At 45.2% G+C, this 19,412-nt stretch overlaps 1 protein-coding gene across 1 annotated transcript in view; it reads left to right on the plus strand.

Moving 5' to 3' along the window:
• The window catches only part of OTOGL (otogelin like), a 205,614-nt gene that overhangs the window by 3,727 nt on the left and 182,475 nt on the right, over positions 1-19,412 (plus strand). Inside the window, exons 4-9 of the mRNA XM_066589295.1 lie at positions 1-15; positions 977-1,075; positions 2,490-2,644; positions 4,888-5,009; positions 11,336-11,508; positions 16,804-16,833. The exon at positions 1-15 is cut by the window's left edge and continues 49 nt beyond it. Of these exons, the coding sequence (XP_066445392.1) occupies positions 1-15; positions 977-1,075; positions 2,490-2,644; positions 4,888-5,009; positions 11,336-11,508; positions 16,804-16,833 (594 nt within the window). The remainder of the gene's footprint in view (positions 16-976; positions 1,076-2,489; positions 2,645-4,887; positions 5,010-11,335; positions 11,509-16,803; positions 16,834-19,412) is intronic.

The raw sequence follows: 19,412 nt of genomic DNA on the forward strand, positions 1-19,412 counted from the left end.
ACATTCCAAAGGCAGGTAAGACAGCCTACAAGTTTACTGATCGGAATATATTTGACCTTTTTTTGAAACACCTCAGATGAGATCATATCACTATTAACAAAGATTTCACAAAGAGTCAAACTAGTTACTTCTAAGAGATCCCATTATGTGAATCAGAGTGCAGGGACTATATACTGTTCCTGGTAACCAGCTGAAAGTGAAGGACAGGTAGGGAGGAGGGTGCTGTTAGCTGCTCTCAGACAAACTGTATTGCTGACAGCAGCTCACTATGCTCCTCCCAAAGGTACTATAGCTGGACAAGGTAGACAAAGAAGACACAGGGCCAGGGGCGTAACTAAAGGCTCAGGGGCCCTGATGCAAAATGTGAGCTGGGCCCCCCCCCTCTATCTGTATTTGTACCTGTACCCATACCTAAACCATGCTGCACAGAGACATAATTTGAAGCTCCTGGGCCCCAATGCAAAACCTGTAACAGGGCCCCCAACTATAATGCTTTATTCATAGTACTGGGCTCCCTATATGGAGAAGAGAGGCCTTATGGGCCCCCCAAGGCTCCTGGGCCCAGGTGCAACCGCATCCCCTGCATCCTCTATAGTTACGCCCCTGCACAGGGCTTCATAGACATATAGTTGTACAAACCTGGAGTTAAACCTCACCTAATGGGCAATGCCCTACTAAACTGGACTAGGTTTTATTCATAACACCATTGTAGAGTGAGAACCCCTTTTTATATAGTGGCTCATCCAAAATCTATATCCATAACCATATTTACCTTCTAGAAATTAAATTGTTTCTCCCAGCAATTTTTGATAGCAAAATTCATAATTAATTAGCGATAAAACCTTCTAGGTCTTAGATTCACTAATGGGTCTATATATTTCCATCCACATTATTACCAAATTTCCAGTGAACATACTTTGTACAACCCTTTAGTATCTGGAAAGAATAACTGAAGGGTTTTTCCTATCGTTTCTAGATTCTTGCCCACAAGGTTGTCTTAATGGAGCACTTTGTACAGAAGCTGGTTCATGTGATTGTGAGACCTTTCAGGCACAAGGAGACAGATGCCAATATGGTATGATAGTTATGGTGCTTTATTTAGTGAGATCATTGCATATGTAATCATTGTGTGTACTTCATAGTTACTTACAACATTTTAGAACATAGACCTCAATAGAAGCTGTGCCTGTAATACCATGGCGGGCCACTACAAAGTGTACGGAGCTATGTTTTTCTGGCTCTGTACACTGACACAGAGGCTGGGGAACATTTGATTGGCAAAGGTCCGAGACGTAAGAACCCCACCGATCATTTATTAATGACATATCCTGAGGAGCAAGCAGCAAGGCTTGAGCTAAAATTTGCAACTGTTTTACACCATGATATATACCCCCATAGTATCTAGGGTCGCAATATGCATATGAACAGTGAATAATGATCTTGGTAGGGTAGTATATGCATTATGATTTGACTAGCGAAAAAAATCAGGAACTATGCCAGGCATCCAGCCGAATTGTGTACAGTTTTAGACTAGGGCTGCTTTGAAACTTTGGTCGTGCAATATCAAGCCTTAGAAAAGTTGTGCAAACAAAGCTTTTATGGCATTTACCTGCGACTTGCTGTTGCACAATTGTTTTAAAGCTGCACTTTAGCTGTTTAAAGCTCCAAGATTGCAAACATGTCACAAGCAAGGTGTAGTCGCATGCAGCTTGCTTTGTAGTCTATGATGGCGAAATCATGTGTGACTTGCAATCCAAAATCTAACATTTCTGATTTGTTTTTGTAACCGTCGTATCACGGTCGCATTAGATTGCAACGTGTCCCCATTTATAATTATTAGATACGATTTTGTATAAATAAGATAATGGGACCAAACTTTCTGACATAGCAAGTTTAAATTCCAATTAGTACCCTGTTTCCCTAAAAATAAGACATACCCTGAAAATAAGACATAGCATAATTTTCCAGAATTTTTCAGGATGCAAAATGATTTTTCTGGCTTTTTGAGGATGCTTGAAATATAAGCCCTACTTCAAAATTAAGCCCTGCTAACAGTTAATTTAAAAAAAAGTCAATTTAAATAGTGTCCAGGCAGCTATACATATAAAAAAGTTAAACCTTTTTGAACAAAAATTAATATAAGACACTGTCTTATTTTTTGGGAAACACGGTATTAGCTGATAGCACAACAATGCTGTCATATGGGTGTTTTTAATTTTAACTCTAGGAGATTACCTTAAAATGGCTTTGATGGAAATAATCTGGAGCATCTTTATTATTCAAATTAATGAGAAAAAAGCTCCACAAATAGCAGTGATAGATCTTTTACAAATGTATTGTGCCCAGAAACTACAGTACTCAGCAATGTACTGCTTAATGTCATTTTTTACTGATTTACGTACAGATTGCCCTGTATTTTGAAGAAATTAGTTTCGTTTTTACCTTTCATACATATGAATTTTGTAACAAAGTCTACATTGTATTTTCAGTGCCGAACACCGGGAAAGAGAGAGATTCAATCTGCAGAAGTTGGGGTCAATACAACTTTGAAACATTTGATGGTATTTACTTTTACTTCCCGGGAAACTGTTCATACATATTTGCCAGAGATTGCAGTAACCCAGTGCCTTTGTATACTATATGGGTAAGTACACTTGCTGATACTGGTGGAGAAGGGAATATAAGATTTATGCCTGCAGGTAAAGCTAATATCTCAAGCTCTCAAGAGATTAATAGCTTTAACTTTTGGCAAACGTAATAATTTTTCCATCACTTGTTCCTGACCTGAATACCACACACATTGGGATGGATTTACCAATGAGATTGTTCCTAAACCATGTCGCAAAATGCCGCAAGGTTTTGCATAATTCTGGCACATTTAATTATTTCAACTTTTGTATCTATTTATGAAGCAAATGCATAAAAAGTGAGAGCCACTGCATTTTCATCAACAAGGGGCATGGGATAATATAAAGGGTGCGGTTTAGTGGGAAAAGGGGTGTAGTTGAATTAAATTAAGTAAAGAATCACAGAAAAGACCATACTTACTAATACAACAGGGAAGTAGAAACATCAATTCTTAGCAGAATGCTTTATGGTGGAGGTGTAGAAGTGCAAAATACTACTAAACCACGATTTACGCTCACAATGTTAGCATAGTGAGTTGCGAGCTTGCGGATTATGGCCAAATATTAATTAATACCTCATATTTATTTTTGTTTTTGCTGAAGTAGTCTGACTATGAGAGCATCACTAACACAGATGGGAGTTCTTTACTGTAAGAGCAGTGAGACTGTGGAACTCTCTGCCAGAGGACGTAGTGATGGCAAAATCCATAGAGGAGCTTAAGAGGAGAGTAGACGCCTCTTTAGAGCACTATGATATTACAAGATATAGACATTAAATAACCAGTGGAGTTGTTGATCCGTGTCTTGGGGTCAGGTAGGAACTTTCAAACATTGATCTAGGGATTATTCTGACTGCCATCATGGAGTCGGGAAGGAATTTTTTCCTCCACAATAGGCTAAATTGGCTTCTGCCTTGTTGGTGTTTTTTTTTACCTTCCTCTGAATCAACAAGGGGGGGGGGGGGGGGGTAGAAACAAGCTAAATTGGATGAACATTGTCTTCTTTCAGCCTAACATACTATGTGACTATGTTAGTGGTGTCAATGCTTAAGGCCCATTTACACTGGATGGGTGTCAGGCAAACGATGCACAACACTCGTCCCTGTGTCTCTGCGCTCCCGTGCTCCTGCACCGGAGCTAGCACAGCTGGCTTGCAGACGGAGCAGCCAGCAGGGGGGCGGGGCAGTGCAGGAGATTTCTCTCCTCTTGCTCCCCCGCCCCTCTTCATTGGATATGCAGCGGCCATTTGCTATACAGCATAAAAGATGAGCGATGAAGATCATCGCTCATTGTGCAGTTTAAACAGCCGCCGTTCAGTAGTGAATGGCCGCTGTGTTATGGCAGTGGAGAGGGGGGGGGGGGAGCGAGATGAGAGAAATCTCCTGCACTGCCCCGCCCCCCTGCTGGCCGCTCCGGGAACCAGCCTGCTCTGCAAGCTCCAGTGTACCAGTGTAGGAGTGGTACAGAGTAGAAGGTGCGGGACAGCTTGTCTGGGTGGCATTAATCGGCTGTACATCCAGGGGTTCCATTGTAAATGACAGAAAAAACTGTGCAGCATGCTGTGCTATTATTTACCAGTAAAATGATGAAAACCCCAACAGAAACTGGGCAGCATCCATTGTAGTCAATGGGTTCCATCTGGCACCTTTGGTTTCCATCATCTTGACACATTAACCATGTTGTTTTTTTTCTCATTCTTCTGTCCCATGACTGAACAGAAGAACAGAAATCTGATCAAAACCATACATGCAATGTGTTTACAAACCAAGGAAGAATACTGGTTTGATAAGTTGTTTTGTCTTAGGAGCTCAAGGATATTTCAATAATTATGATCCTCATTGCTGGCTGAGGATTGTGACAAAACAGGAAATATTATAATGATAGGAGCTGGGGCTATTAGAGCCAACTGTCTGCAGATACATGTATATTCTTTATGGAGAAGTTCCTGATTTGGCTTATATCCTATTAGTCATATTGCAAAGGGTCAGGCATTGACTTGTAGAGCTGATATTCACTAGGTTGCACTAGATAGGCAGCTTTCTCCCTCCTAAATGATAGCTAATTTGCATACCTATTTTCCCATGAAGCACTGCCTGGCCTGTAAGACTATCTATATCAACTGGCACTTTCTACAAGGAAAAGCAATATCCCACCCCAGAATTACAGTCATACTAATCTGTGCTCATAGGTGTGTATAGATAATTAACATTAATCATATTAATTGAAAAATTAATTTATGTTTACTTATGGTTTGTTGTAAGGTTCACAACAGTCCTAAGTGTGAAGAATCTGTGTATGCTTGTCCACGTTCCATCAGTATGTTTTTCTCAAGCCAAGAGGAAATCACCGTTTCGGGTTATGAAGTGAGGAAAGGAGGTATGAGGTAAGACAACAGAACTCTTCTCACCAAATGTATACTTTCATTCTCATTCACCGAAAAAGTGTAGATACAGGAGATGGTGACCATCTACAATCACTGGTTCTCTGTCTATACTAAATGACAGAATCTGATTGTCCAATTTAGCAAATTCACAGTATTTATAATTGTCATTTAAAAATCTGAGAAAAATATATTCTTCACTGCATTCATGAATGTTACCCAATGAGGTCAGAAATTGGAAATGGAATAATCATAAAAAATCTCAGTCCTTCTCTTACTACATATATGTAAGATGTAGTGCAGCTGGAAATGTTGGCTATAATGGGGTGCATTATTTTCCCACTACTAGATTCTGTAAATGTGCATTTTCTATCGCAATGCTTTCTGGTAGGGGGATCTCCTTCGGGTAATGTTAGAGCTGTGTATTCCAAGTCAATCAGAATTCTTCCTCCTTTTCACAGTATGAATCTTACACACAGTATGAGGCATAGAGACTAGCATGACCCACCATACCCTCTCACAGGATTTTCCCACCCAAATATTGATAGTGAGAAGTACTCCTGCAGCTGCATCCCCCTCCTCCCTGTCTAGCGCCTTCCATTTTTACTGTATTTAAATAGTTAGATTATTTGATAAGGGAGGAGGTATCTGAATATTTACTGAATCTGCAGGAAGGAAAAGGCTCAGTAAATAGTTATCATCTGGAAGTAGATCTATAAATCTCATTTCCCTACTACGAATTATTAGAACATTTTCTGTATCTACATACACTAATTTAGACACACGATGGGTACACTGTAATTAGGTCTTTATATACATTTAGTTGGAAAAAATCTGATCAACTTGCTAATAAGTGTACCACATCATCTCTCAAAAACTCCTCCTCTCTGTCCTCAGTGCCAACTCAGCCTGCAACTGAAGACTTGAGTAATCCGAGAGAGACTGGATGCTAAAGACGTTGTGAGGGATTAGCGTTTAGGGGCAATAGCAGCATGGGCATCCGCGGCCAGAGACAGTGACACCGGGCAACAACGTTCTTTAGTCCAGGCGTTGCCTGGGTTTATTGCAGCAGAAACAAAACCAAAACGGAAATAAGCACCTGCTCGTCTGAGCACTCACTATACATATGCTTGTTCCTGACTACTCACTATCAGAATACTTCTTGCTTGCTGCACACAGCCAGTCCGGTCTTCAGACCTGTGGAGGTCTCACCACACCCTCCTGGGTGTTGAGGTTAGGGGCGTCACCCTGTTAACCTCGCCTTTGGCTCTCTCAGCCCACACACTGGGCTAGCCGGGCTCCTTGCTCCACAGAGCCCTCTCTCTGGCTCTCAGCCAGACGCTCTCTCTCTGGCTCTCAGCCAGATGCTCTCTCTCTGGCTCTCAGCCAGACGCTCTCTCTAGGCCCTGTAGGCCCAGGCTTTATATGGCCTGGTACCAGCCCCACCTGGTATGTGGGAGTGACCATCCCACCCTTCACTTTGGTCACTCCAGAAAAGCCGGCCCGGATTATGCAGCTTGGAGCCACTTACTTGCTACAACGTGTCAGTAACTTAATGCTACTGACACCATACTGCCGGCTTCCTCCACCAAGCCCAGGCTGCTCGGTGGCACATACCTGGCCAAGTGCTCCCCAAAGCCTCATAGGAGAGCATCCTAGGCGAAATATATATGCCCTCCAGCACTTTGCTGGTCACCTTCTCACATACCCTCCCCCTCTGTTCGAGCCTGTGGGGTCGGACACCTTTAGCCGCCATACAATGCGTCCTTGACAAGGCATCGGCATGGTCCTGTAGTTTTCCTGCCCTCCGTTTTATGACACCAGTACGCCCTGGTATATCAGAGAACACACCTGAATTACGTTGTATAAATTCCCTCGACTCTTGTTGTTGGGATTTGGACAGGGACCCTGATACACACACCTCTGGGACCGCCCCATGGAGGGTGCTCACTGCAGTCAGGGCTTCTCTGTCCTTCCATGGCTTAATCAGGTTTACATGGTACAACTGTTCTGGTTTCCGCCTACCCGGCTGGTATACCTTATAATTTACCTCTCCGACTTTCTCAATTATTTCGTAGGGCCCTTGCCATTTTGCTAGGAATTTACTTTCCAGGGTGGGCACCAACACTAGTACCCGATCCCCAGGGTTGAAGGTTCTCACCTTGGCGGACCTGTTATATACCCGGCTTTGGGCTTCTTGAGCTTGCTGTAAATGTTCTCTAACAATGGGCATGACCGCCGCAATTCGATCTTGCATCAGGGAGATGTGTTCAATAACACTCCTGTAGGGGGTGGACTCGTGCTCCCAGGTCTCCTTAGCTACATCAAGGAGCCCTTGGGGATGTCTACCATAAACTAATTCAAAGGGAGAGAACCCAGTGGAGGATTGTGGGACTTCACGGATTGAGAACATTAAATATGGCAGCAGACAGTCCCAGTCCTTCCCATCTTTATTGACTACCCTTTTTAGCATGCTTTTTAGGGTCTTATTAAATCTCTCAACCAGACCATCCGTCTGTGGGTGGTACACCGACTCCGTAAGTGCTTAATCTTCAGCAGCTTACACAATTCTTTCATGACCTTTGACATAAAGGGGGTTCCTTGGTCCGTCAGGATCTCTTTTGGTATGCCCGTGCGGGAGAACATGTGAAGTAGTTCCTTTGCAATACCCTTGGATGACGTATTGCGTAAAGGAACGGCTTCGGGGTAACGGGTGGCATAGTCTACAACCACTAATATATGTTGGTGACCCCGGGCAGACTTTACCAAGGGCCCAACTAGGTCCATAGCGATCCGCTCGAACGGCACCTCTATGATGGGCAAGGGCACTAAGGGGCTCCGGTAATGGGGCATAGGAGCTGTTATTTGACACTCCGGGCATGACTCACAGTAACGTTTTACATCACCATGTACCCCAGGCCAGAAAAAACGCTGAAGGATGCGTTCCTTAGTCTTTTCGCTCCCGAGATGACCTCCCAGCACATGCTTGTGCGCCAGGTCTAAGACCATCCTGCGATAAGACTGAGGTACCACCAGCTGTTCCACAACCTCCCCACGGACCTTGTCAACCTGATACAACAATTCTTGGTTGATTGCAAGGTGTGGAAACACAGTATCAGCCCCTGGGAATTGAGGCTCCCCATTTATCACTTTAACATTTTCCCTAGCTTTTACTAAGGTGGGGTCTCGGAGCTGCTCAGTTCCGAAATTGGCACGTGAGACCTCTAAGTCAGGCATAGCAACCACTTCGTCCTGTACCTCCGTCTCACCCGCCAGTACTGTTAAGGGAAAGTTATCCCCATCTTCTTGGGTCACCCCTACTGCTGGAACCGTACCCTCAGGGTCAAACGTTTCTGGACACACATCATACACATTTGCATTATCATGAACCTTATTTGCAGACGACCCTCGGTGTCGCCACAAGTCCCAAAATAGGGGAAAGTCTCTCTCGAGGATCACGGTGTGCATTAGGGATTTTACGACGCCCATCTCATGGGTGGCAAGTCCACACGGAGTCTCAAGTCTTACAAGGGCAATAGGATACTCCTTGGTGTCCCCATGCACACAAACAACCCCCATGCGACGGCCGGTGACGGTTGTGGGATCGACCAGGCTGGAGTGCACCAGCGTAACCAAGCTCCCTGAGTCCAGTAGAGCTGTCACCGCAAAGTCATTCACCTTTAGGTGACATAATGGTCGATCAGTCTCTGACACAGTCTCTGCAGAACATACTGGCCGTGCGAACATCGACCTCCGCCGGGCAGAGTCACAGTCCATTGGTTCCACGGTAAGTGGACAGTTGGCGGCAATATGCCCGGGCTCACGACAGCGCCAACATAGTATGGGGCCCCGGTCCCCTTGGGGTTCTACCCGGGTCCGGACTGTCCAGTTGGGACTCCTCTTCTGTCCCACATGATCCCCCTCTGAGCCGCCTCCCTTTGGGACACTTTTGACACCCCTTGCATACGGAACAGTCTTACCAGGGGCTCCAGCCGACTTGCTGTTCCCGGGGTTGGAACGTCCAGGAGGCACGGCTCGCAGTAAGTCCTCCTCGGCTTTATACCTCTCGACGAGGCTCCTGAGTTGAGCATTAGTCTCGGCCTGAGCTCTCATGGCCTCCTCATGGACCTTTTGCTGGGTCGCCGTCGCTTGTTGCTGCTGCACAATCATTTGCACCAGCTGCTTTATCAGTTCCTCCATCTTGGCAGTATCAGATGGCTGTGCCGCTGCAGCTTTCACCCAGGACCTGGGGGTTACAGCACTCTCCCGTCAATCTCAGTTGGGCGGTTGCCCTTAGCAACGGTTCTCCAGCTGCTGCAGCAAAATGTCCATTAATTGGTGTATGTCTCTTTAAAACCGCTACCCGCATCCAAACACCATATGTGAGGGATTAGCGTTTAGGGGCAGTAGCAGCGTGGGCATCCGCGGCCAGAGACAGTGACACCGGGCAACAACGTTCTTTAGTCCAGGCGTTGCCTGGGTTTATTGCAGCAGAAACAAAACCAAAACGGAAATAAGCACCTGCTCGTCTGAGCACTCACTATACATATGCTTGTTCCTGACTACTCACTGTCAGAATACTTCTTGCTTGCTGCACACAGCCAGTCCGGTCCTCAGACCTGTGGAGGTCTCACCACACCCTCCTGGGTGTTGAGGTTAGGGGCGTCACCCTGTTAACCTCGCCTTTGGCTCTCTCAGCCCACACACTGGGCTAGCCGGGCTCCTTGCTCCACAGAGCCCTCTCTCTGGCTCTCAGCCAGACGCTCTCTCTCTGGCTCTCAGCCAGATGCTCTCTCTCTCTGGCTCTCAGCCAGACGCTCTCTCTAGGCCCTGTAGGCCCAGGCTTTATATGGCCTGGTACCAGCCCCACCTGGTACGTGGGAGTGACCATCCCACCCTTCACTTTGGTCACTCCAGAAAAGCCGGCCCGGATTATGCGGCTTGGAGCCACTTACTTGCTGCAACGTGTCAGTAACTTAATGCTACTGGCACCATACTGCTGGCTTCCTCCACCGAGCCCAGGCTGCTCGGTGGCACGTACCTGGCCAAGTGCTCCCCAAAGCCTCATAGGAGAGCATCCTAGGCGAAATATATATGCCCTCCAGCACTTTGCCGGTCACCTTCTCACAACGTGTAGGCTAATAACCCCATAGAAAGGCTGTAGTTGTTACATACCGCATCATTGCAAACCAGTCTGTCTAAAATTAATCAAAATTGAGCTGGCTTGGATAGCAAAGAATGACAGCAGTCAAATCTAAACATTTTCTATCCGTGTCCACATTATTATCGAAACTTCATGCATGTAATTTAGGTGGAGAACATATTTAAAGGGCCATTCTGATTCAATTTTTCCCACTCATTTATGCTAGCCCCCCGGGATATATAAGTTGACTAGTATTACCTCGTTTAGTTATTCCTTTTTATCTGAAACTTCTGGCCTCTTTCTCCTCAGATGGTCATGTGATCTCATTATGACCAGTTCAGATGTACTTAGATTTATGCTATCAGAAACTAGTCAGTTTCTCAGTCTGTATGATGCTATTATATGCACCCTACCACAGAAACTGCCTAGAGAGGGACACAGAAACTCCCATCACAGTTACTTATGATGATTGCACAACTGCTGTCACACTGTTATAATAGAGGAGATCACAGCTCATCCTCCTGACTGTATACTTATAGTCTGTGGCTTATTTAGTTGAATGCAGATGGTATTGGTAGTGTTGTAGAGATGGTACAGGCTGATCATGTGATGCTGTGCCGAATCATCATGCGATTGATAGCATAGAACAGTGAAAGAGAAAGCAGGCAGAAATCTCAGCAGCAAGATGATGCCTGATAAGCATCAGACAGGAGGCTGCACTGCATGGAAGTGACTGCAATATATACAGGAGACATCTGGCGTGTGTCCCTTCAACAATGGTATTAGTGCCATTGCCTTCTAATCCCAGTGTGTCCTAAGGTAATTTCTGTTTATTAGATTGATCTTTCCCATATTCCTTCATTATGTTGTTGTTCTATCACTCCCATTTAAGATCAAATATTTTCCTGTCAATTTCTGTCAAATTTCTAAAAAAAAAATGTTTTCTTTTATTTTGAAAAATCCAGATAGCAACCCAGAATTATGTTTCCCACATGGCGTATCATCCAGCTTTCCTAGACTTCTTAATAGCATATCTACCGGGAATTGAGTTTGAGAAAGCAGTGTAGCTAATTCATGGGCAGTATCAGGGCAGTTATGTTAGCCCTCATGCAGCTTTAACAGAAAGAGATATAACTGTTACATAAGGGCATTAAAACTGGCGATGTTTACTTACCACCTTTTGCAGGTTATTGCTCCCACAGACAGTAGAAAGCGTATTTATTGAGAGACTAGCTGACTATATTTTGGTGAAAACAACCTTTGGATTTTCTCTTGCTTGGGATGGAGGCTCTGGAATATACATCAAGCTAACTGAAGATCATAAAGGAAAACCATGTGGCTTATGTGGAAATTTTAATGGCAACTGGTCAGATGATCTTCTCTTACAGCACAGTAAGTTCTCGAAACAATATATTTTTTCAAAGCAAATCTAGTTTGTGTCATGGCATTACATGGTTAGAATTTAATATGCACTACAATTGACATTGTTATTTGTGGTTTATGACTGTCAGTACAATGAAAGTGTCAAATTCTATGTGGTGTTCTTGGTATGTAGTGCTTAGTACCTACCAAAAAGGGTCCAAGGAAAGACAGCTGGTGAAATAGTGACAGGGTTAGGGATGTCTAAGACTCATTGATATACATGGGAAGTGAAAGCTAATGAGCTAATGTAGTACCAACTGCTAAAAATAATAATTAATTAGCGGCTATGATAGAAGGCTTCAGAATATACAGTGCAGTGTAGCTTGATATGTATGGGGCTGTATGTCTGCAGACCGGTTGGAGTGCCCATGCTGACCCCTGTCTACTGTTGAAAGCGTCTACAGTAAGCATCTGGGAATCAGAATCAGACTATGGAACAATTACAAGCACCGTGTATTTATACAGTGCAGTTACAAGCACCGTGTATTTGAGCGGAAGTCTCCGCGCCAACTTCCGTGTAGTGGCTGGCGCTTGTAAGTGCAGGCACAGCTCTCATTGAAATCAATGGGAGCCATGCCTGCAGTGACAAGCACCGGCCACTAGATGGGAGGTCAGCACGGAGACTTCCACTCCAAATACACGGTGCTTGTAACTGCAGGCATGGCTCCCATTGATTCCAAGTGCCGGCAACTGCACGGAGGTTGGTGCGGATGCTTCTACTCTGACCTCTGTTATTGCGGCGCTGACAGCATGCGCCTGCACAGTTGATCGATTGGGTTCCCAAGTGGCGGGCCTCGGCCTGATCAACTATTACATAGTAACATAGTATGTTAGGCTTAATAAAGACAATGTCCATCTAGTTCAGTCTGTTTCAATCCCCCCCTTGTTGGTCCAGAGGAAGGCAAAAAAACAACAACAAGCCAATTTAGCTCATTTGGAGGAAAAAAATTCCTTCCTGAATCTATAATGGCAGCCAGAGTAAACCCTGGATCAACATTCGAGATCAACAACCCCGCTGGTCACCTAATGTCTATATCCTGTAATATCATAGTGCTCTAGAAGGACATCTAGTCCCCTCTTAAACTCCTCTATGGATTTTGCCATCACCACTTCCTCAGGCAGATAGTTCCACAGTCTCACTGTTCTTACAGTAAAGAACCCCCTTCTATGTTGGTGATGAAACTTTGTTCCTCTAGGCGTAGCAGGTGCCCTCTTGTTACCGTCATAGTCCTGGGTATAAATAGATCATGGGGGAGATCTTGTATTGTCCCCTCATGTATTTATACATAGTTATTGATCGCCCCTTAGCTGTCTTTTTTATTCCAGCGCAAATAATTCCAATTTGGCTAGCCTCTCTGGGTATTCCAGTCCTCCCATTCCATTTATTGATTTAGTTGCCCTTCTTTGAACCCCCTCAAACACTGCAACATCTTTTTTGAGCACCGGTGTCCAGAACTGTACACAGTATTCCATGTGAGGCCTGACAAGTGCCTTATATAGTGAAAGAATAATGTTCTCGTCCCTCGCCCCTATACCTCTTTTAATGCACCCCAAGATTTTATTTACTTTTGCAGCAGTTGACTGGCATTGATGACTCCAGTTAAATCTACAATCCACTAGTACCCCCAGGTCTTTTTCCATCTCCCTTTTCCCTAGCAGTGTGTATTGGTGACATCCATTTCTCCTTCCCATGTGCATAACCTTACATTTATCAATATTGAACTTCATTTGCCATTTTTCTACCCAAGCCCCTAGCTTATCTAGGTCCGTTTGTAGCCGCACATTGTCCTCCGTTGCATTAATTATTTTGTATAATTTTGTATCATCTGCAAATATTGATATTTTACTGTGCAGCCCCTCTATCAGGTCGTTGATAAATATATTGAACAAAATGGGGCCTAATACTGAACCCAGTGGCACCCCACTAACAACGGTGGCCCAAAGTACGAACCATTTATTACCACCCTCTGTTTTCGATTTCGGAGCCAGTTCTTTACCCAGATACATATGTTTTCGCCCAATCCAAGCTGTCTCATTTTATATATCAACTTATTATGTGGCACAGTGTCAAATGCTTTAGAGAAATCCAGATATACGAGATCAATAGACTCTCCCAGGTCCAGCCTAGAACTTACTTCATCGTACAAGCCTATCAAATTGGTCTGACATGATCGATCCCTCATGAACCATGCTGATGAGGGGTTATACCGGTGTTTTTCTTGAGGTATTCTAGGATAGCGTCTCTCAGAAACCCCTAGAATATTTTTCCAATTATTGAAGTGAGACTTACTGGCCTGTAGTTACCAGGCTCTCTTTAGGACTCCTTTTTGTATATTGGAACCACATTGGCAATGCACCAATCCAGTTGTACAACCCCGGTCTTGATAGTGTCCATGGATATAAGAAATAGTGGTCTAGCGATCATGTCACTTAGTTACCTTAGAACCCTTGGGTGTATCCCATCTGGGCCCTGCAATTTATCCATTTTAATCCTCTTTAACCGCCTCTGCACTTCCTCCTATGTTAGGCATGCAATATTTGTGGCGGGTTCATTTTATTCCCCTGCATCTTATGTGACATTTCTTTTTCATTTGTGAATACAGTTGAAAATAAACTATTTAATAGATTTGAACTTTTTACTAAGGCAGCCAATGTCTATATGACTATTCAACTAAGACCCTTCACAATTATAGACAATTAAAATACAAAACTTTATTAAGCATTATCATTAATTAATTTAGTATTATTAATTGTCTATAACTGTGAAGGGATTTAATAGATTTGCCTTTCCCTATCATCTTCTATGGTGTCTCCTGTATTATATGTTAAGGGGCCAGTGCTTTCAGTGCAGATCCTTTTACTGTTTATACAATTGAAGAATAGTTTAGGGTTATTTTTGCTCTCTTTGGCAATCAATCTTTCAGCCTCCTGCTTAGCAATTTTGATTTTTTCTTTACAGATTTTGTTTTTTTCTTGTATGATTTTAGTGCTTCTTCGCTGCCTTCTTGTTTTAGTAGTTTAAACGCTTTCTTTTTTTCGTTTTTACAGTCTTGTCGAGCCACATTGGTTTCCTTCTACTAGTAGTTCTTTTGTTTTTAAAGGGCATTAACCGTTCACATGAGATAATTTGGATGTGTTTTGTCACCTGTACTGTTATTTATGAGGATGTTGTCCCAATTAATGTTACCGATAGTAGTACTAAGCTGATCACATTTTGCTTTACTAAAGTTTAGTTTTTTTTGTAGCTCCCTGATAAGGCTTCTTATTGAATGACAGCTGGAAATTAATTATATTGTGGTCACTATTTCCCAAGTGTCCCTCAACTTGCACCCCCGTGATTCTGTCCGGTTTGTTGATTAATACTAAGTTCAGAGTGGCCCTGACTCAAATTGGCTCTCGCATGAGTTGGGTGAGGTAGTTGTCTTTAATTGTTCTCAAGAATCTATCACCCTTGTGAGATTTGCAAGTTTCGCCTTCCCATATTGTATCTGAATAATTAAAGTCCCCCATAATAATTACTTCATTGCGGTTTGACACCTCTTCTATGTGCCTTAATAGTAATTTTGGTGGTCTAAAGAAAACCTCCTATCAGTATTTTGTTATTTTTTTTCTCTCTGTATTTTTACCCACAGAGATTCCACGTGTTCATCCCCCGCACCTATATCTTCCTGTAACCTTGGCATTAAGCAGGATTTAACGTACAAACATACCCCTCGCCCTTTCTGTTCCCCATGGTCTCTTCTGAAGAGGCTGTAATCCTGTAAATTCACCGGCCAATCGCACTTATCATCAAGCCATTTTTCCGTTATTCCTACTATATCATAATTTACATCAGTCATTCTCACTTCAAGCTCACTCACTTTACCGATCAGACTTCTTGCATTCATTGCCATTAGAGATGAGCGAGCACCAAAATGCTCGGGTGCTCGTTACTCGGGACGAAATTTTCGCGATGCTCGAGGGTTCGTTTCGAGTAACGAACCCCATTGAAGTCAATGGGCGACCCGAGCATTTTTGTATTTCGCCGATGCTCGCTAAGGTTTCCTTGTGTGAAAATCTGGGCAATTCAAGAAAGTGATGGGAACGACACAGCAACGGATAGGGCAGGCGAGGGGCTACATGTTGGGCTGCATCTCAAGTTCACAGGTCCCACTATTAAGCCACAATACCGGCAAGAGTGGCCCCCCCCCCAACAACTTTTACTTCTGAAAAGCCCTCATTAGCAATGCATACCTTAGCTAAGCACCACACTACCTCCAACAAAGCACAATCACTGCCTGCATGACACTCCGCTGCCACTTCTCCTGGGTTACATGCTGACCAACCCCCCCCCCCACGACCCAGTGTCCACAGTGCACACCAAACTGTCCCTGCCCAGCCTTCAGCTGCCCTCATGCCACGCCACACTCATGTCTATTTATAAGTGCGTCTGCCAGAGGAAAAGCAGGCACACACTGCAGAGGGTTGGCACGGCTAGGCAGCGACCCTCTTTAAAAGGGGCGGGGCGATAGCCCACAATGCTGTACAGAAGCAATGAGAAATATAATCCTGTGCCACCGCCATTAGGAGCTGCACACGTGGGCATAGCAATGGGGAACCTATGTGCCACACACTATTCATTCTGTCAAGGTGTCTGCATGCCCCAGTCAGACCGCGGTTTTTAATTCATAGACACAGGCAGGTACAACTCCCTATTGTGAAGTCCCTGTGGACCGACAGCATGGGTGGCTCCCTGGAACCCACCGGCGGTACATAAAAATATCCCATTGCATTGCCCAACACAGCTGACGTAGTAATGTCGTGCTTAATGCAGGTGGGCTTCGGCCCACACCGCATGCCCCAGTCTGACTGGGGTTCTTTAGATGTGGAAACAGATGCATTTATAATTCCCTGTGGACCCACAGCATGGGTGGCTCCCTGGAACCCACCGGCGGTACATAAAAATATCCCATTGCATTGCCCAACACAGCTGAGGTAGTAATGTCGTGCTTAATGCAGGTGGGCTTCGGCCCACACTGCATGCCCCAGTCTGACTGGGGTTCTTTAGATGTGGAAACAGATGCATTTATAATTCCCTGTGGACCCACAGCATGGGTGGCTCCCTGGAACCCACCGGCGGTACATAAAAATATCCCATTGCATTGCCCAACACAGCTGAGGTAGTAATGTCGTGCTTAATGCAGGTGGGCTTCGGCCCACACTGCATGCCCCAGTCTGACTGGGGTTCTTTAGATGTGGAAACAGATGCATTTATAATTCTCTGTGGACCCACAGCATGGGTGGGTGCCAGGAAGCCACCGGCGGTACATAAATATATCCCATTGCATTGCCCAACACAGCGGATGTAACGTCAGCTGTAATGCAGGTGGGCTAAAAATTCATTTGATTACACTGTAGGCGAGGGCCCACAAAAATTGCTGTATCAACAGTACTAATGTACATCCAAAAAATTGGCCATGGCCAACCAAGAGGGCAGGTGAAACCCATTAATTGCTTTGGTTAATGTGGCTTAAGTGGTAACTAGGCCTGGAGGCAGCCCAGTTTAACGAAAAATTGGTTCAAGTTAAAGTTTCAACGCTTTTAAGAGCATTGAAACGTATAAAAATTGTTTAGAAAAATTATATGAGTGAGCCTTGTGGCCCTAAGAAAAATTGCCTGTTCGGCGTGATTACGTGAGGTTTCAGGAGGAGGAGCAGGAGGAGGAGGAGGAGGAATATTATACACAGATTGATGAAGCAGAAATGTCCCCGTTTTGGATGGTGAGAGAGAACAATGCTTCCATCCGCGGGTGCAGCCTACGTATTGCTTAGGTATCGCTGCTGTCCGCTGGTGGAGAAGAGAAGTCTGGGGAAATCCAGGCTTTGTTCATCATGAGTGTAAGCCTGTCGGCACTGTCGGTTGACAGGTGGGTACGCTTATCCGTGATGATTCCCCCAGCCACACTAAACACACTCTCTGACAAGACGCTAGCCGCAGGACAAGCAAGCACATCCAGGGCATACAGCGCGAGTTCAGGCCACGTGTCCAGCTTCGACACCCAGTAGTTGTAGGTGGCAGAGGCGTCACGGAGGACGGTCGTGCGATCGGCTACGTACTCCCTCACCATCCTTTTACAGTGCTCCCGCCGACTCAGCCTTGACTGGGGAGCGGTGACACAGTCTTGCTGGGGAGCCATAAAGCTGGCAAAGGCCTTGGAGAATGTTCCCCTGCCTGCGCTGTACATGCTGCCTGATCTCTGCGCCTCCCCTGCTACCTGGCCCTCAGAACTGCGCCTTCGGCCACTAGCGCTGTCGGATGGGAAGTTTACCATCAGTTTGTCCACCAGCGCCCTGTGGTATAGCATCATTCTGGAACCCCTTTCCTCTTCGGGAATGAGAGTGCAAAGGCTCTCCTTATACCGTGGATCGAGCAGTGTGTACACCCAATAATCCGTAGTGGCCAGAATGCGTGTAACGCGAGGGTCACGAGAAAGGCATCCTAACATGAAGTCAGCCATGTGTGCCAGGGTACCTGTACGCAACACATGGCTGTCTTCACTAGGAAGATCACTTTCAGGATCCTCCTCCTCCTCCTCCTCCTCTTCCTCCTCCTCAGGCCATACACGCTGAAAGGATGACAGGCAAGCAGCATGGGTACTGTCAGCAGTGGGCCAAGCTGTCTCTTCCCCCTCCTCCTCATCCTCCTCATGCTCCTCCTCCTCCTCCTGAACGCGCTGAGATATAGACAGGAGGGTGCTCTGACTATCCAGCGACATACTGTCTTCCCCCGGCTCTGTTTCCGAGCGCAAAGCGTCTGCCTTTATGCTTTGCAGGGAACTTCTCAAGATGCATAGCAGAGGAATGGTGACGCTAATGATTGCAGCATCGCCGCTCACCACCTGGGTAGACTCCTCAAATTTTCCAAGGACCTGGCAGATGGCTGCCAACTAGGCCCACTCTTCTGTAAATAATTGAGGAGGCTGACTCCCACTGCGCCGCGCAAGTTGGAGTTGGTATTTCACTATAGCTCTACGCTGCTCATGGAGTCTGGCCAACATGTGGAGCGTAGAGTTCCACTGTGTGGGCACGTCGCACAGCAGTCGGTGCACTGGCAGATTAAACCGATGTTGCAGGGTCCGCAGGGTGGCAGCGTGTGTGTGTGATTTGCGGAAATGTGCGCAGATCCGGCGCACCTTTCCGAGCAGGTATGACAAGTGTGGGGCCTCCTGCATTGAAAGTGAATATGATTTCTGCTGGAGTCACTTCTCTGTTCATACGAACAACTCTAGCCAGACACTGCTGGTCGCGATAATTAAGCACCAGTGGGTGGCCACTGTTCTGTGCACTATGGGTATTCCTAGTATACATGTGTCACTGTGGATCGGGGAATGTTAAATGCCCACACAACATCAGAAATAGAATGTCCCATCCATCTGGCACTCACTATCATGCCTCATTTGAACTCTAGTAATTCACATTAGCTTGCTGGCCAGTGTTCACCCTCACTCACAAGATAGCACTTTACAACATAGGGTCCTTTTACATGGGATAACTGTTGGGAGCTTAAACGCTCAACAGTCGTCCCAACAATGATCACTCCTGTGTTTTCACTGAATGGAGGCGAAGCATGCCATAGATCTCTTCCAGCCCCCTGTCTCCATTCAGAGTAAACAGGTAGTCATTCATAGATGAATGACTGCCTGTTTACATGGGTCAATTGAACAACGAACAATATGCAAACAAATTATTGTGCGTCGTTTGGTTGCTGGCAGTGTTTCCATTGAATGATTATTGTTCAGTTCAACACCATCCAGCGATTACCTGAACGATAATCGTTCCATCTAAAAGGGCCCTTATAAAGGC

The sequence above is a fragment of the Eleutherodactylus coqui genome, chromosome 2 (assembly GCF_035609145.1).
Source record: "Eleutherodactylus coqui strain aEleCoq1 chromosome 2, aEleCoq1.hap1, whole genome shotgun sequence".
NCBI classification, from domain to species: domain Eukaryota; kingdom Metazoa; phylum Chordata; class Amphibia; order Anura; family Eleutherodactylidae; genus Eleutherodactylus; species Eleutherodactylus coqui.